At 48.8% G+C, this 18,483-nt stretch overlaps 1 protein-coding gene across 5 annotated transcripts in view; it reads left to right on the forward strand.

The window, feature by feature from the left end:
• Positions 1-18,441, forward strand: part of SLC41A1 (solute carrier family 41 member 1) — a 32,816-nt gene extending 14,375 nt beyond the window's left edge. For 2 of the 5 annotated variants that reach the window (XM_064593923.1, XM_064593922.1), the window contains 4 exons: positions 238-317; positions 1,205-1,339; positions 1,654-1,802; positions 7,227-7,679. In XM_064593923.1, the coding sequence (XP_064449993.1) occupies positions 238-317; positions 1,205-1,339; positions 1,654-1,802; positions 7,227-7,415 (553 nt within the window). In that variant the 3' untranslated portion in view covers positions 7,416-7,679. Of the gene's footprint in view, positions 1-237; positions 318-1,204; positions 1,340-1,653; positions 1,803-5,182; positions 6,137-7,226; positions 7,680-18,307 lie in introns of those variants that run through there. The other 3 variants (XM_064593925.1, XM_045876943.3, XM_064593924.1) reach the window with 3 other exon arrangements.
• The last annotated feature ends 42 nt before the right edge of the window (positions 18,442-18,483 follow it).

Below are 18,483 nucleotides of genomic sequence, written 5' to 3' on the forward strand. Positions count from 1 at the left end.
GGTGGGGGCAGGCACAGGAGGCAGGGGCCTAACCCCATGCCACCAGCTTGCTCTGGGGAGCGCTGTGCCAAGTCTCAATATTATAAGCAGCAACTGGTTCTGGCAAAGGAAGCAAGGACTAGGGGACAAGGGACCCCTAGGAGCCCCTTGCTCCCCAAGGCCAGATGGGCCTGTCATCCCCGGACTGGAATACAACCTGTCGGTGATCTTTGTGTCACTTTGTCTTTGTCTGTGTAGTGTGGGAGGCCTCATCTTGGACAAGACTGTCTCCGACCCCAACTTCGCAGGGATGGCTGTCTTCACACCTGTGATTAATGGTGAGGTCTTGGCATCAGCTGCCGGGGGAAAGGAGAGGGGCAGGAGAAAAGGACGTGGGGCCTTTGTATCAGTCAGGACTCCGGCAGCAAGAGCATCCGGCTCAGACAGTTCAGGACTTTATCAAAGGGGCTGCTCACAGAGCGGGGAGCCGGGGAGGGACCCAGAGATTAGCAACAACCGGAAGCCCTCGTCCTCCAGGGTCAAGAGGAGAAAATAACGTTAGAGGAGCCTAGAGAGAACACTCCTCTGCCCCCGACAGGGGTAAGCCACTGCCAAGAAGAGAGGGATAAGGAAAAAAAATACCTGAGCTCTCTCTCCTTCCACCCTCTCTGAGTGTGTCCTGCTGGCTCCTGTTGAAACCCGATGAGGAGCAGCAGAGCATGGGTGATGCGGTCTGTAGGTCAGGCTCTCAGAGCTCAAGGCAAGGCTGCGAAGAGCAGGGAAGAGGTCGAGGTCGGGGGTGGGAGGGTAAACAACAACAAGCACGGTTCCTAGGAGAGGCACCGGAGTCCAGAGCTCAAACCCGACACTTGAACTTGGCTCCTAGAACGAGCACAGGAGCTTGGGTCTGCTCAGAGCTGTGGAGAGAGGCTGGGCAGGGCAAGGCCTTGTCGCCCTGGTTGTGTGGGACGGCAGGGGCACAGGCTGCCTACGTGTGCAGATCGGCCTGTGCCCCTTCCTGCACTCTCAGCCCCCCTAGGGGCACGTGGGATGGCCACATCTCCATAGACCGGAGGGTAGAAGCAACCTGGAAGACTTCCTGGGGGGGGCGGGTTGTCTTTGTCTTCCTTCTTGGAGTCTCACTCTTCTCCTGGGGACTGGTGAATGTGTCACGCCCTCCCTACGCCTCACTCTGCCCCGTCTCAGCACTTCTGTCGCTCTACAGGTGTTGGGGGCAATCTGGTGGCAGTGCAGGCCAGCCGCATTTCTACCCTCCTGCACATGAATGGGATGCCAGGGGAGAACTCTGAGCAAGCCCCTCGCCGCTGCCCCAGTCCTTGTACCACCTTCTTCAGTCCTGGTAATGACAGAGTCCCAGCCTCCTGGTCCGTTCCAGCCCCGGAGGGAGGGGGCCAACAATGAGGGACCTCCCCTTAGAAACAGCTGGGCCCTGGCTGGGCCACACCAGCTCTCTGGAGAGCAGATCCCAGGCAGGAAGATTGTCCTTTCCGCGGACGCCATGGGGGCTGGGGACCTTGGGGTGGAGCGGTAGAGACCATCAGCCACCTGCTGTCCTGGGGTGGAGCGGGGCACCTCTGGCCTGAAAGGCCTTCTGGGGCCAGGGCTCCTCCTCCTCACTCCCCCCCCACCCCCCGTTCTCTCCCCTGGTCCCAGATGTGAATTCTCGCTCGGCCCGAGTCCTCTTCCTCCTTGTGGTTCCAGGACACCTGGTGTTCCTCTACACCATCAGCTGTATGCAGGGCGGGCACACCACGCTCACGTTCATCTTCATCCTCTTCTACATGACAGCCGCACTGCTCCAGGTACGGGCAGGCAGGAGTGCGGGGAGGGCCTGCCGCACCCTCTGCCGCCTCTCATTCTGGGACCGGGTGGCCAAGAAACACGGGACAGGGGCTCTGGAGAACAGGCCATGGTTCCGGCAGAGTCACCAACATGCTCTGTGACTCTGGCCCAGTTGCTTTACTTCTCTGAGCCTCCGGGATACATTTGCCATTTGAGAGGAATGGCCCCAACGTGGTGGTTTGTAGGCAGGTGGTGGTTGTAGGGTGCTGGGCAGGTGGGCCTGGGGGGCACCCCCACTGGCCTGGCCACAGAGCTCCTCTCGGGTGTTTTGCATGCTGGGGCTTCCTTCGAAAATGTCATTTGAATGAAGGGTTTCACAACTTAAAAAAGTGTCAGAACCACCACACTAGGTCATCTGGAGGATCCTGTCCAGCCTTGCCGTTCCGTGATACAATCCACTCTCTCCCTTGTAGTGTTAGCCCATTTTTTTTTTATCTTCTAATTTTAAAAGAATTATACATTCACAAGAAGTTGCATAATTTATTTATTTTTTTTTTTTTTAAGATTTTATTTATTTATTTGAGACAGAGAGAATGAGAGAGAGAGAGAGCACATGAGAGGGGGGAGGGTCAGAGGGAGAAGCAGGCTCCCCGCCGAGCAGGGAGCCCGATGCGGGACTCAATCCCGGGACTGCAGGATCATGACCTGAGCCGAAGGCAGTCGCTTAACCAACTGAGCCACCCAGGCGCCCAGAAGTTGCATAATTTATGTACAGAGGCCCCATGTACTCTTCAGCCGGTTTCCCCCACCAGTAACATCTCACTAACTCAGTACAATCACAAAACCAACCAGTCAGCGTCGGAACAATCCACAGGGCTTACTCCAGTTACACCAGTTTTACACACACCCATGTGCGTGTGCGTGTGCGTGTGTGTATGTAATTCTGTGCGGTTCTGTCCCGTGTCGATCCGTCCATCCAGCACCACAGTCAAGACACACAACTGTCCCCTCCTCCCACGTCCCCTAGGAGCCACACTCGCCCTGTCAGACATTGTCAGTTTCCATAGACTTGACCTTTGAGTGGTAATAACAGTCCATCGTTCAAAACTTCTTAAAGGTTCACAGTGAAAGCGCTTCTTCCCCGCCCTCTTTCTGCCACCCAGCCTCTTCCTCCCGGCCGTCCATGCAGTCCATGTCTTGTATATCCTTCAAGCCTCGTCTATATTTATTCAAGCAAACATATAATTTTTCTTGTTTTCCTTTTTTTTACACACATGTAGGATACTCTACACACTGTCCACGCCCTGTGTTTTCACAGCACAGTTTATCTTAGAGATCATTCCACATCTGTACATAAAGAGAAGAGCACCCTGACTTGTTATGGTTGCGTTCTTCTACCCTGTAGATGTACCTGATTTCATTTAACCAGTCCCCTCTGGGTGACCACTCGTCGTCCTCCAGCCTCTCACCCCAAACCTTAAAAAGGCTTTGTGTTGGGACGTCTGGGCGAGGGCTGGGCCGAGAACCAGCCACATGCTCTTGCCCTGCTGCGCACTCCCCTGCACAGAGGAGTTAAGCGCCCTCGGTGGGGAAAGCGGAGGCGGGGATGCTGAGGGCCTGCGGCTGGGGCTTAGCCCTGGGCTCCCCCTCTCACGTCTGCGGTCTTCTCTAGGCCTGCGGCAGGCCAGGGCAGGGCACTGAGTGCCCTGGAGAGGTTCTTCCCGATCGCTTTGCTCCCTCCGGCTCAGCCATGTGTCCCTGGGACGAGGCTGCAGTGAGGGGAGAGCTGCTGCCATGCTCTTCCTGGAGCATGGCCCAAAGTCCTCTGGGCCACACTCTTTATGTGGGACTCTTCTGCAGCTGCTGGAAAGGGCGCAAAGCGATGGGGGGCTGGCCCTCACGCAGGGCCGGGGGCAGGCCATGGGAGGAGCACCAGGCAGCTGTGTGCAAGGCAGGGGCAGCATGAAGGGTGCTGGAACCAGAGTCTCTGGCGGCCTCGGGGAGAAGACAGGAGAACCACCAAGCTGGCCTAAAATTAGGTATCAGTTCTGGCTTCAGGATCCCCCAAGGTCTCCATTTCCTGCATCTGAGCCTCTTCGGGCAGAATTTACATACCACAGTTTTTGCAAAGTACAGTCAAGAGTAAAACCTCCCTCCCAAATGACTGTGTTGAAGATTTACCGGTAGAAAGCATTTCATTCTCACACAGATGCGGTCATTTAGGGAGCCCAGATGTCAGGACTGGTGCTGAGCGTAGAGAAGATGCAGGCCTGCCCACTCTCCCCTGGTATTCCAGATCAGGTGCTTTGCCAACTTCAAAGTGTATGGGAGTCTTGCTAAAGTGCAGATTCAGATTTGGGAGATCAAGAGCAGGACTTGAAATTCTGCGTTTCCTTTTTTTTTTTTAACAATTTCATTCATTTATTTGAGAGACACAGAGAGAGAGAGGGTGAGCATGAGCTGGGGAGGAGCAGAGGAAGAGGAAGAAGCAGACTCCCCACCCAGCAGGGAGCCCAGCACGGGGCTCGATCTCGGGACTCCAGGATCATGACCTGAGCTGAAGGCAGAGGTCCAACCGACCGAGCCACCCAGGCGCCCCGAGATTCTGCATTTCTAACGCACTTCCAGCTGTTGTTGATGCCCCTGGTCCTGCACCCACTAGCAAAGGGCTAATCGAGATCATTCTTGATCTGTAGACATGGAAGGGAAGGAAGGGCACAGATAAAGCAGCAGATAATCCAAAATGTCTTTTGCATTGATATGCACTCTCTGCTTTCTATTCGGCTGACTTACTCGTAATTCTATTTTGCTAGGGCTCATGTTAAACTAGACTTGCATTGTTTGAGCCCACAACAGCAGAATGGAAAGGGTCAGGAGGAAGCTAGCTTGGGATAATCGACTGTTACTCAGACAACTGTGCCGGCAGCAGCCTCAAACACTGTCCTTATTCCGCTCTGCTCCGAGGAGAAATCCCTGTGTGAAAAGCAAGCTCCAGGCCCCAGCCCCCTGCCAGGCTCCTGGAGAGGCCCACATGGCAGGCACTGGAGTGACCCAAGAATAGGATGACCCAGAATTAGAGGCAAGAGGGCTGAATTGCTGCAATAAGTAGGACTTAGATTAGGTAGTCCCTCGCTTGGTCAATTTGGGAGCAGAATGTAATGCTGTTGGGGGAGGTCCTAGGGAGTAGCAGCATCATGCTCCGCAAAGGGCTCATGGGACGCTGATGGTCCGCTCCAGGCGGTGACTGTGCAGTAGAGGAACATAAAGGGGTGGCTGGGGTGGCAAGATGAACCACCGCAGCGTATTCCCCAGGGATACAATGAATGTGCTCTATCCTGTGGCCTCTGGCTCCCCCTGGTGAGAGGGGAAGGCTATAGGCCGGGCCCTTCTGTCTCCCCAGGTGCTGATTCTCCTGTACATCGCAGACTGGATGGTGCACTGGATGTGGGGCCGGGGCCTGGACCCGGACAACTTCTCCATCCCGTACTTGACCGCTCTGGGGGACCTGCTTGGCACGGGGCTCCTAGCACTCAGCTTCCATGTCCTCTGGCTCATTGGGGACCGAGACACAGATGTCGGGGACTAGCCTGGTCACTCAACCTTTCCCCCTACCCCCTGCACTTTCTGTTCGAATTTTTTCTTTCGTTCTCCTTCCCCCACCCCACTCCACACTCCCACCTCTTTCTAGGACTTCACTTTCATACTGAATTCTCATTATTTTCAATGGGAATTTTTATACATTGAGCCAAGTTTGTATAGCAAGAATTCCGACAGGACAGATGAACTGAGATAAGCAGTACAAGTAGATTTTTTGAGACAATCACCAAGTGCAATTTCATGGTGGGTGCCTCCAGGTGGGTTGGGGCAGGGGTTTCCATCTAGGATCTAGGGACGTTTGGTTTAGCTTTAGCAAACTCAGTCATGGCCCTAATGAGAAACCCTTTGTGAGTGGGCTCTGGTTTTTTTGGGTTTGTTTTTGTTTTCTCTTTTTTTTTTTCTTTTTGATTGAACAGAGAGATGAGTATCATTTCCCTCCCCCATCCCCCTAAAACACACACACTTTTTTCTAAAAATGGACCAACTTCAAAGCACTAGTAAGAAGATAGCTGCTTCTGTTCCCCTGTAACCCTAGCCCTATCCTCGGCCCTCTGTCCCAAAAAACAGTGAGGTGGACTAACCATTCAAATTGTATACACATCCCTTACCCAATTGCCTGATAAACACCACCAACCCCTCCCTTTGATCTTTTTCCCATTGATCGTCACATCTGGAAAGAAATGAGCAGGAGCCTGGTCTCTGTTGACCCATGTCCACCAATAGGTTTAACAAGATTTACATCCTCCTTGGGCCCAGAGGACCGATTGTTTATCTCTGTTCAATCTTCGTGTCTCATTGCCTCTCAACACCACCTTTCCCAGAGCTTGCCAGGTTGGGTTCCGAGATTAGGGACAGGGAGCGAGTACGTGGAGGATGGTTGGGAGGCAGAGGGCAACCAGGGGTGTTTCACTGCCACCAAGGACATTTTATGTGGTCACTTTAGTCTCCGTCACTTCCTGAGATCACTCCCGCTGCCGCGCTGTGGACGGCAGGTTTCCTCTGTCTTGGCTTCTGCCCTCATTCACCCATTCAACAAATAGACCGCCTCCCCGAGAGGGGCTCTTGCGCAGGCATGGTCTGAAGCTTCCCCTGAGCAGTTGTGACGGTGCCTACCGCGTGGTAGGTACCATGCCAGTGGCCAGGGAAACAGCTCTCCGCTCAGCTCATTCCCCAGATACAAAGGCCTTGCGCCCCTTCCGACCTGACGGAGAAAGTTGCCTGGCTAGAAGTGTCTGCGTCATCAGGCCAGGTTCTGCCTCGCAATCTCAGCTCTGTGCGGTGCCGACCCCAGCGAGAGCCCCCAGCCCCGTCGCTCCAGCAGCAGTTCATTTCCCTGAACTACACTTCCTCACCTTTTCTTCCCTCCATCTCTCCCCACCAGCCACCCGAAAGAGGATCCAGACCTAGTAGGCTGGATGTCTCCGGCTGCCGTGCTCTTCTCTGCCCAGTGCAAGGTCCGGGGAACACTGGAGCCTCTGCATCCGTCCCGCGCCCCGCCCCCCGCCCCCGTTGCTCTGACCAGATCAGAAATCTGTCCACACTCACATGTGTGCCAATCTGAGCATTCGGATGCAGGTTTTTTCCTAGCCTCTCCACTCACGGCCTCCCCATCGACCTTCCTCTCTGTAGTGGAAAGGGCCCACCTCCAGGGGCAGGCTAGGCAGTGACCCTCGCTCCTCCCAGCCCCACGCCTCATCCTGAGACCTTGGCTGGGACCTCCAGACACTCCACCCACGCCACCTTCTGGAGTCTTCGAATTGGCAGGAATGGTAGAGGCTATGTAGTTGGGGCCGGGGCTGGCAGAGTTCATTAACACCAACCCAGGCTTGTTTCTGCTCTTCCCTCAGGCCCTCTTTCAGCTTGCCCTCCACCTCCCAACACATCTGCACACACACACTCTTCTTGTACAGGCACCGAAACCAGCGCCCCTGCCCCTGAGGCTGTGCCCCCCTGTGTTCTCCTGGAGACCTGGAGCCTCCTCCGTTGCTGAAAAAACAGGAAGGTGGGCGTGCCCCAAGCCCCGAGCGAGCATGTGAGCAGAGGGAGGACCACGGGGTGAGAGGGAAAGAAAATGAAGTGGACTTTCACGGAAGATTCATTTCTTTTCCCCTCTCCCCGATTGCACAGACTGCATGTACTTTTGGCCTGGCTGCAAGGAGCAACATTGGTTTACTCTTGTATCCTTAAAAAGTTACAGAACTGTGTCTTAAGAGAATTATTTATAGTTACTATAACTGAATTGACAAATGTCAACGTAACTGATAAATTATATTTGGTAAAATAAAGAGGACGTTTATTTAGGTGGTTGCTGGTTCCTGTGTGTCTCACCCAAAAGCAGCCTCGGTGGTTCTGCATCCCTCTGGAGTCCCACCTCCTCCTCACTCAGAAGTGGAAAGGGGCCAGAGCAAGACCAGAAAGGAAACAGCTCTTAAATAGAGATGTGTGATAAAAAACAACAACAACAACACACATCAGTCATTTGTTGAGCAACAATGAGTGGTGCCCTGGGACATGGACCAGAAGCCAGTGTGGTGTCCTTGCCTTCCGCACATTGAGCCCGCCTCGGTCGGGGTACTGTGCTGAGAGGCGCAAGCATCTGTGGGGTAAGATTCCTTCCCTGCAGAGGCTTGCCATCTGGTTGGGTTAAAACTATAACAGCTCTGATCTGTCGAGTACTTATGGGGACATGTCTTCACTGTGCTCAGCCCTGTAAGCCCTTAGAAATTTACAATGACTTACAAAAGGTTTGGAGTCAGACGGGCCCCGGGGTTCAGATCCCAGATCTTCTGCTTGCCTTCGTGTGATGTTAGGGAATCCTGTACCCTCTCTGAGCCTGGCTTTCCTTACCTGCACTAATACCTCTTTCCTAACAATTGCTAGGAGACTTCAGCGAGGGAATGCACATAAAGCACCAAGGTCTGTGCCTAGCACCCACTAAACCCCAAGATACTAGTCCATATTTAAAGGGTGGGGGATTGGTCAATGACAAGGCAATGTCGATATGATGACCATAGGGGTACACGGAGGGTGGCTAGGGGAGCAGGCAGATGGAAAAGACACCTAACCCAGTCTTGATGGTCAGGGAAGTCTGGGAAGAAGCCAAGGGGAATAGGAGTTAGCAGAGAGTGGAAAGAGAAAGGCATCTTGCAGAGGAAACAATATGCTAAGCAGGGAAAGGAGCCTGGAGCTTTGGGGAACCACAGGGAGTCCCATGTGGCTGGAGTTTGGAGGGCAGTGGGTGACAACAGGGCCTCATGAGACACACACAGACACACGTTTGTGACAAAGCCATGTTCCTGAGATGTCAGATACAGAAGAGCAGGGCCCCAGTGCCGCGCCCCCAGGTCTGTCTGACTCCAAAGCCCCTGCCAGGAACCCCTGCCCATGCAGGACAGGATGTGTGACGGCCTCGACCAGCATACGCTAAAAGCTGAACATTACTCATCTCAGTCAGCAGCTTTTTTTTTTTTTTCAGCTTTATGGAGGTATAATTGACAAACCTGTAAAATATTTAAAATAGAACTTGATGATTTGATATATGCATATGTTGTGAAAGGATCCCCTCCCCCCATTAAATTAATGAACACATCCATCACTTTACATATTTACCCTCTTTGGTGTTTTGTTTTTTTTTTTTTGGTGAGAACATTTAAGAAATCAGGGTTTTATAACAGGCCTGGGCTCTTGGACTAACTGTTCAAAGAAGCAATATGTTAGTAAGATTTATTAAGGGCTAACAGAAAGAGGATAATTGCTTAATTATTATTTATATAATGTTTTCATACACAGTATATTATACTATACCATATACTTTTAAATAATAATGGCCTCATTTGCAACTTCAATATTCTTTCTAATAACTCTGCAAAATTGATGTTATCACCCTTTTACGAGAGAGAAACTGAGTCTCAGAGGAGCTAAATGTCTTGCTCAAGGTCATATATTCACACCTAGGTTTCTCTCAGCCCAGTGCCTCCCCACCATGCCTGGAGCCAGATGAGCTAGCTGGCCAAGGTGCCTTACATAGAGAACACAAAGGCATTGCTGAAATGATCAGAACTATGGTGCCTGTTATCTCAGTTTTGCCCATGAGACACCTTACATTACCGCACAATGTTAATTGTCTACTGAAACAGATAATATTTTCCAGTGGACATTTAAAAACATGCCTCCCAGGCGCCAGTCTATCCCTGATGGTATCTTTGCAACATAATTATAGGCAACAACACCAACCCCAAGATCCGCCAGAGCCAGCAACAGTCTCCTAAAATCCGCTCTCCTTCAGCTAAAATCCAGAAACCGACTAATGGACGGTATCGTGCTGCTTAGCGCACTATACCGCATTTTATTACATTATCTAGAAAGAAAATCTTTTCATGTGGCTCCCAAGAAAACGACTGGCTTCGGGAAATTAAAAACAAGCAAACAAACAAATTGAAAGAAAACAGAAATTGCAGAAAAGTGAGAACACTTTGGCCAGCCAGAAAAGATTGTTTTAACCATACTCTGAAAGACTTTATGGCAATATTCATGTTTAGTTAAGTGTGGGGGGACTAATACTGCCGAGCTGTTGGTGACTTTTTTTAAACAGTTAAAATAATTCCAAATAAGTTTAAATGTCATGTCATACTCAGTGCATGGCAAAAAAAAATCCCTTATTCTGAACATTACAGAAATTATCTTCTCTTAACTCCTATCAAAGGAATGTTGAACAAGTAGATAGAGACCATGGCTTTAAGGATGCTCCAGACTGCGGTCGGCCCGGAACAACCACATGTTTTTCTGTCCTTGATTCTGCCATGGACTGTCACATGCGTGTTTCAAGTACATTACCCAAGTTGTTGACTACCTCACAAATTATTCAGAAATGAATTGTTTGGTTTTTAGGAGTTAGAAGCCTGTGGAAAGAAGTGAAATCAGTCAGTCAGACAAAGACAAATATGTAATTTCACTCACACGTGGAATTTAAGAAACAAAACAGATGAACATAGGGGAAGCGAAGGGAAAATAAGATAAAAACAGAGAGGGAGGCAAACCATAAGAGACTCTTAACTGTGGGAACAAACTGAAGGTTGCTGGACGGGAGTCGGTGGGGGTGGCTGGGGGATGGGCATCAAGGGGGGCACTTGATGTAAAGGGCACTGGGTGTTGGATGTAAGTGATGAATCACTAAATTCTACTCCTGAAACAATAACTACACGATATGTTAACTAACTTGAATTTAAATTTGAAAAAAAAATATGTAAAATAAAAAAGAAATCTGTAGAAAGAAAAACTAAAGCTTCAAAAGAATAAATGCCTTGTCAAATATGAAATATTTACTAAGATCTCCTGATTGCCAGGCCAAAATCCGAACTGTCCTTCTGTCTAGGTTCAGGAAGGTTGGGGTGGAGGAATGTCCCCGAGGCCTGAGGTACTCTTGGGGGAACCACTCCCAAGCTTGGGGCGCAGCAGCTACTGATCCTTCTCCCCGCTAACTCCCATGCTGTGGAGGACAGAACAAGGCATCATGTGCCCACCTGTGCTTCTATATTCCGTATGTCTTTTTTTTTTTTTTAAGATTTTATTTATGGGGCGCCTGGGTGGCTCAGTTGGTTAAGCGACTGCCTTCGGCTCGGGTCATGATCCTGGAGTCCTGGGATCGAGTCCCACATCGGGCTCCCTGCTCGGCAGGGAGTCTGCTTCTCCCTCTGACCCTCTTCCCTCTCGTGCTCTCTGTCTCTCATTCTCTCTCTCTCAAATAAATAAATAAATAATCCTTTAAAAAAAAAAAAGATTTTATTTATTTATTTGAGAGAGAGAGCACGAGCAGGGGGAGAGGGAGGAAACAGACTCCCCACTAAGCAAGGAGCCCGATGTGGGACTCGATCCCAGAACCCTGAGATCGTGATCTGAGCTGAAGGCAGACGCTTAATGACTGAGCCACCCAGGTGCCCCTACATTCGTATGTCTTGCTCTGCTTAGAATCTGGGTTATCTCCTTCCTGTATCAGGGTCAAAGATGGCAGTCAGAATCCTCTGTGATGCCCTAGGGCATCATTGGAATTCTCCTGCTCCCACCGGGCACGATCACCAGGCGGCTTCTCCAAGCAAGGCAGATTCTTATTCTTTGACCTCAATAAGTAAAAATCCCCATGTCCACTTTCAGAATAAAGGCAACTTAGAAAACTCTTCCGGGAAGTCTCCCTAGTCTCCTCATGGAGCTTAATTGTTAAAATAATAATAATTAGAGTGTCTGGGTGGCTCAGTCGTTAAGCTTCTGCCTTCGGCTCAGGTCATGATCCCGGGGTCCAGTCGGGATGGAGCCCCCTGTCTGGCTCCCCGCTCAGCGGGAAGTCAGCTTCTCCCTCTGCCCCTCCCCCTGCTCATGCACACACGCACGCGCTTTCTCTCTCTCGCTCTCTCTCTCTTAAAAATAAATAAATATTTAAAATAATAATAACAATTAAGCACAAGCTTTAGAGGTAGACAGACAGATTTGAATCCCACCTCTTTCAGCTGGTGGTCATAATTAGCCTCTTGTGATCCCCCAATTGTCCCATTTATAGAATAGGACAATAATGCCTTCTTTGTGGGGCCATTGGGCAACAGAAGATTCAATAAGCAGAAGCTTCTATTATTATCATATCATGTTGATTTAATTGGTGGTAGAGCAAAATGAGAAGAGAAATACTCAGAATACAGAGTTTGGGATGATAGGAAGGACCTAGTGAAGAAGTTAACAGACCCAGATCTGTCCTGGATATTACTCATCAGTGACATGGGTGCAGCTGAAGTGGGAGAAAGCTGTGCAGTGAAGAGGACCCCCTGTCTTCACAGAAACGTCTCCACTGGGTGAACACACCCTGCCCTGAGCCCGGCTTCCTCCTCAGAGGCTCAGAAACTCACTCCCATCCAGAAATCATGTCAGGGAAGCTGACTTGGACACACAAACTCATTCAGGCCTGTGCCTAAGACCAAATGGGCCCAACAGACATGTCAGCCTACCCAGCACATTAGCTCCCTGGGGCAAGCTACGTGGGAAGGCTGGTGGTCAGAAGGCACCCAGGGAGTTTAGAATCCTAACAGAGAAGTTAGTTTTATAACTTGAAGATATAATGGTACCAGGTCTTGTTTCAGTTCCTTGGGTCTCCACAATAGGGATACCTGACAGCCAGCCAGATGCTCCCTGAAGATTCTGGTGTCTACCAGACCGAGCCCGGAAGAGGTGCGGCCAGTATACTCTCAGAGTCTCCTCTCTCTGCCTCGGAGGTTGACCAACCTCCCTGCAGATCAACGCGTTCCTTCTTTAGATCTGTGTATACCTCCATTCAGTCTCCTGCCTGAGGACTTCTCATTCATGTTCGAGTTAGAGTTTAACTCCGAGAGAGCTAGGGACACAATGGTATTTCCAAGTGTTGGTGGAGGGGCAAGGGATTATCGGTGGGCAACTAAGAATGGCCTAGAGGGACAATAATCCCTGCCTTCCTCCCCTCTTGCAGAGCTAAGAGGACATAGAAAATTAGAACAGAATCATCTGTGTTGGAAGGGAACACCTTCATTTTACAGAAGCAACTTCCCCCAGAGCCACATGGACAGTTGGGACCACACCCTCATTCCTTTAAACCAAAATTTCCCCTCTAGCTTCTGTCCTTTTTCTCTCTTCTTTCCCTGGTCCTTATTTGGGGTGGAAGGGAGGGGATCCTCAAGGAGGCAAATGTGACAACAAAAGTGTAAAAACTAGAGTTTGATGTTTTCCCTTGATACTCCCAGGTGCAAAGTTAACCCCAGACTCAGGGCACAAGCCCATGGAGGAGTGAGCAGCCTACCAGTCTCTCTCTAGAGGGTTCCCTAGGGGACTCTGGTGTGAAGCCTTCCGCCTGAATGCTTAGCTGGGTCACAGGCATCTCACCAAGCTGCTTCCTGTGCCCAAAGCAATCACCAAAAAGTTATGATTATTCATTTATTTTTAAGATGTATTTCTTTATTTGACAGCGAGAGCGACAGCGACAGCGAGAGCAAGAGAGAGAGAGCGAGAGAGAGAGTGCGCATGCAGGGGGAGGGGCAGAGAAAGAATCCTCAAGCAGACAACCCGCTGAGAACAGAGCCCTACAAGGGGCTCAATCCCAGGACCCCCCGCTCCCCCCAGATCAGGACCTGAGCTGAAATCAAGAGCCTGCCAGCCACTTAACTGACTGAGCCACCCAGGTGCCCCCAAAGTTATGATTATTTAAAGGAGCATGGAATTTGGGGCTGACAGACAGCCAAAGCCCCACGGCCTCACCCTTCCCTGGGCCTGTCCCTCTCCTCCCCTCTCTCTATGCGGCTGGGCCACTTGCTATGTCACTTCAGTCTGCATTTCATGTCACAAAGCATTCCTCCTCTCTATCCTGGCACAGTGGTGGAGGCTCTGGAGACCACATAAACCCTTTGCTCTTCTTTTTTTTTTTTTTTTTTAGATTTTATTTATTTGTTTGTCAGAGAGAGAGAGAGAGCACAAGCAGGGGGAGCAGCAGAGGGAGAGGGAGAAGCAAGCTCCCCAAAGAGCAAGGACCCAGATGCAGGGCTCGATCCCAGGACCCTGGGATCATGACCTGAGCCGAAGGCAGACGCTTAACTGACTGAGACACCCAGGCGCCCCAACCCTTTGCTCTTCTATTTGAAGTCAAGCTCCCTAGTGCTGGTGCTGGGTCACTCCTTCCCTAAGTACTTACTGATTCATACCGTAGGCATCACCAGCAAGCATCTGCTTGCTTCCATAGTGATGGAATATATCCTCTGTGTAGGGCTCTGGCCAAAAAATGTTCTTCCAGAATCTAACCTTGAAGAAACAGACAATCCAGACTATGTGAGACTGTCTGCAAGACAATGGCCTGGATTCTTTAAAAAGAAAATCAATGTTATGAAAAACTCAGCAAGGATCTGTCTCTCTCTTTCTCTCTCTCTGTGTCAAATAAATAAATAAATACATAAATACAAAAATAAATAAACAAAATCTTTGCTCCTCACATTTCTGATTTGGGAAACTTCAGGAAGTTCCTCTCACAGAAAACAGGGCCCAAAACCAAAATTTTCTATTTGAAGTCCTTGTTTACTAGGCAACATGCTGGTTGCTTCTAAGTTCGATATTTATAAATTGGTCATGTAGGTGCCTACAAGTCAAGCAGATTGTAAATGCTACAGGTTTTGAGGGCTGCAGTAATAAAGGAAATGTTCATGGATGAGTTGACACTTAAGTCAGGTCTTAACAGCATTTCTCAAAGTGGAATCTGGTCTAGGAATCACGTTAGTACTACACAAAAAGATTCCCCTGGATCAGAATGTCCATATTTAACAAGTGCCCCAGGTGATTCTTGCGCACACAGAAGTTTGAGAACTTGAAGTGAGGAAAGAGAGGTATGTGAAGAGAAGCCTGAGGGTATTCTGATAGGTAAGGTACCCTGAGGAAAGGTGCAAAGTCAGAAATGAAATTGGGTTTTTTAAGAGCGGAAGGAACCTGACCTTTTTGAAGGGGGAAATTCACATTTGAGATCAGGTGAGATAGAGTTGGTTAGGGAGGGTGGGGCCGGTGCATAGAGGGTTTTGGATATCAGCTCAGGGAGTTTGCCGAGTGTTTGGATACTTGCTAGACAGTTGCAGGAACAATCATCCTGGTCAGTGTGTAGGATGAATTGAAGATAAAAGAAACTCGAATCAGGGAGACCAATAAACAGGTTATTGAAGATGATCCAGGTGTGAGATAATGAAAGCCTAAACCAGGAAAGGGACACTGAATATGAAGCAGAAAGTGTGGGTGAGAAATGTTTTTGAAAGAAGAATCAGAAGATGTGGTGACTGGCTTTTTTAAAAAGAGGGGGCTGTAGGGGCGTCTGGGTGGCTCAGTCGGTTGGGCGGCTGCCTTCGGCTCGTGTCGTGATCCCAGAGTCCTGGGATCAAGCCCCACGTCGGGCTCCCTGCTCGGCGGGAAGCCTGCTTCTCCCTCTCCTACTCCCCCAGCTTGTGTTCCCTCTCTCACTGTGTCTCTCTCTGTCAAATAAATAAATAAAATCTTTAAAAAAAAAAAAAAAGAGGGGGCTGTAAAATGATGTGTGTAAAAGGAAGTGTTCATAATGCTCGAGGCTTGCAATAGCAAAAAACAAAAATAAATCTAATAATGTGATTAAAAAATGGGCTAAGGATTTGAACAGACATTTCTCCAAAGAAGACATGCAGGCGGCCAACAGGTAGATAAAAGAATGTTCAATGTCACTCATCATCAGGGAAATACAAATCAAAACCACAATGTGATACCATTTCACACCTGTCAAGATGGCTATTATAGGGCGCCTGGGTGGCTCAGTTGGTTAAGCGACTGCCTTCGGCTCAGGTCATGATCCTGGAGTCCCGGGATCGAGTCCCACATCGGGCTCCCTGCTCAGCGGGGGGTCTGCTTCTCCCTCTGACCCTCTTCCCTCTCGTGCTCTCTGTCTCTCATTCTCTCTCTCTCAAATAAATAAATAAAATCTTTAAAAAAAAAAAAAGATGGCTATTATAAAAAAAAAAAAGGCAACTCTCAACAAGGATGTGGAGAAATTGGAACCCTTGCACACTGTTGGTGGGAATGCAAAATGGTGCAGCCACTCTGGAAAATGGTATGGAAGCTCCTCAAAAAATTAAAAATAGAACTATCATATGATCCAGCAATCCCACTTCTGGGTAATTATGCAAAAGAATTGAAATCAGGATCTCGAAGAGATATTAGCACTACCATGTTCATTACAACTCGATTCACAAATAACCAAGACATAGAAGCAAACTAAATGTCCATTGACAGACGAATAGATGAAGAAAAGGGGTATATGCCTACAGAGGAATATTATTCAGCCTTCTATAAAAATGGAAATTCTTCAGTAAGCAACCATATGAATGAACCTTAAGGACATTATGCTAAGTGAAATGACCAAATCACAGAAAGACAACTACTGCATGATTCCACTTATATGATATCTGAAGTAGACAAATTTAGAGGTGCCTGGGCGTCCAACTTGGTTTTGGCTCAGGTCATGATCTCAGGTGATGGGATGGAACCCCCAGTCAATCTCAGCCCGGAGAGGGGCACCTGGGTGGCTCAGTTGGTTAAGCGACTGCCTTCGGCTCAGGTCATGATCCTGGAGTCCTGGAATCGAGTCCCGCATTGGGCTCCCTGCTCAGCAGGGAGTCTGCTTCTCCTTCTGACCCTCCCGCTTCTCATGCTCTCTCTCTATCTCATTCTCTCTCTCAAATAAATAAATAAAATCTTTAAAAAAAAAAAAATCTCAGCCCGGAGAGCTCAGCAGGGAGTCTGCTTGAGATTCTCTCTCTACCTCTGCCCAACCCCCACCCCCACCCCCACCCCCGTGTGCATGCACACGAGTGCAAGCTCTCTCTCTCTAAATACATTTTATAAAAAAATAATAAAAATATGGGGCACCTGGGTGGCTCAGTTGTTTAAGTGTCCGCCTTCGGCTCAGGTCATGATCTAAGGGTCCTGGGATCAAGTGCTATATCCGGCGCATAGGGCTCTGTGCTCAGTGGGGAGTCTCCTTCTGCCTCTCACTTTCCCTCTGTGCTCTCTCTCTCTCTCTCTCAAATAAATAAATAAAATCTTTTTAAAAAATAAAATAGACAAATTTATAGAATCAAAGAGTGGAATAGTGGTTGGCAAAAGATGGGGGAGCGAGGAATTGGGAGTTACTAATCAATGGGCCCAAGCAAGATGAGTACATTCTAGAAATCTGCTGTACGACACAGTACCTCTATTGCACACTTAAACATTTGTATTTTTTGAATTGCATTAGGCATTTAAAAATTTGTTAAGAGAGTAGGTCTTACGTTAAATCTTCCTGCCACAGTAAAATAAATTTAAGTCATTTGCAAAACTGTAGTTTAATGATTATTTATGAGCAACACCCGCATCTGGGAAGATGGTAGCCAGCCCGACCTCCCATACCTGGGTAACAAACATTTTGGGCTAAATACCTTGAGACCCATGCTGACTGTCTTTCCTCGGAGGGTCTAAGTTATAGCCTCTGTATCATAAAGAGACCTGGGCAGAGCTGTGTTTCCCATGGGCTTGCTGTTTTCTCTTCTCTTCCTGACAACAGCCCAGAAAACAGAGCTATTTTGCTTGCCATGAAACTCATGTCCCCTTAACTCTTTAACTAAGGTCAGAAAAGTTATAGGCTGGGGTGCCTGAGTGGCTCAGTTGGTTAAGCGACTGCCTTCGGCTCAGGTCATGATCCTGGAGTCCTGGGATCAAGTCCCGCATCGGGCTCCCTGCTTGGCAGGGAGTCTGCTTCTCCCTCTGACCCTCCCCCCTCTCATGCTCTCTCTCTGTCTCTCTCTCTCAAATAAATAAATAAATAAAAACCTTTAAAAAAAAAAAAAGAAAAGAAAAGTTATAGGCTGAAAATTTTAAGTCATTTGCAAAGCGGTACTTTAATGATTATTTATGAGCAACCCCAGCAACAGATGGAGGAGGACTCCCAGTGTACTCCAGTTGATAGACTGCAAATAGTGGAAGTGAGAATGAGGAACTGTCTCTCGTTTTCTACCTGTACTACTGTGGCCAGTTACCAAATGATAATAACTGACATGTAATGGCAGGAGTTTTTCTAAGGGTCAGTCTCTTGATCGAGTGTCCCTGAACCTGACTGATAATGGGTCATATGGTAAATAAAAAGGCTAGCGCTCATATTCATAAGATCCTGGGTTTGTCTATCTAATTGAAGAAATAGCAAATGGAGTTTGCTAGGAGCATGAAGGATGAGGCTTGAGCTTCTATTAGTAGAATAATTTATGGAATCTATGGAATAATTTTTAATCTTAGTTCCATAAAACCTTTAAAGATAATGAGAAATCTATCTGGGGAAGGATTTAGGCAGGTGAAATCATGTGGAACAAAGAGCCTCCAAAGGATCTTTCTATTCCAGAATTACTTTAAAATAAGATTCGAGCCGTAGAAGGAGTTTGAAAGCCTTGGAACTCTGCGCAGATTTTTTAAAGGAGTTCACAAACTACATTTCCCAGGAGGCCTCGCGGGCAAGTTTCTGCACTCCACTAGGTCTCTTCGCCGCGAGGTAAGCTGGGAAATGTAGTGCCCCAAGCC

Source organism: Mirounga angustirostris, unplaced genomic scaffold (assembly GCF_029215605.1).
Source record: "Mirounga angustirostris isolate CCGP_5_RB_7025 unplaced genomic scaffold, mMirAng1.0.hap1 SCAF_6, whole genome shotgun sequence".
NCBI classification, from domain to species: domain Eukaryota; kingdom Metazoa; phylum Chordata; class Mammalia; order Carnivora; family Phocidae; genus Mirounga; species Mirounga angustirostris.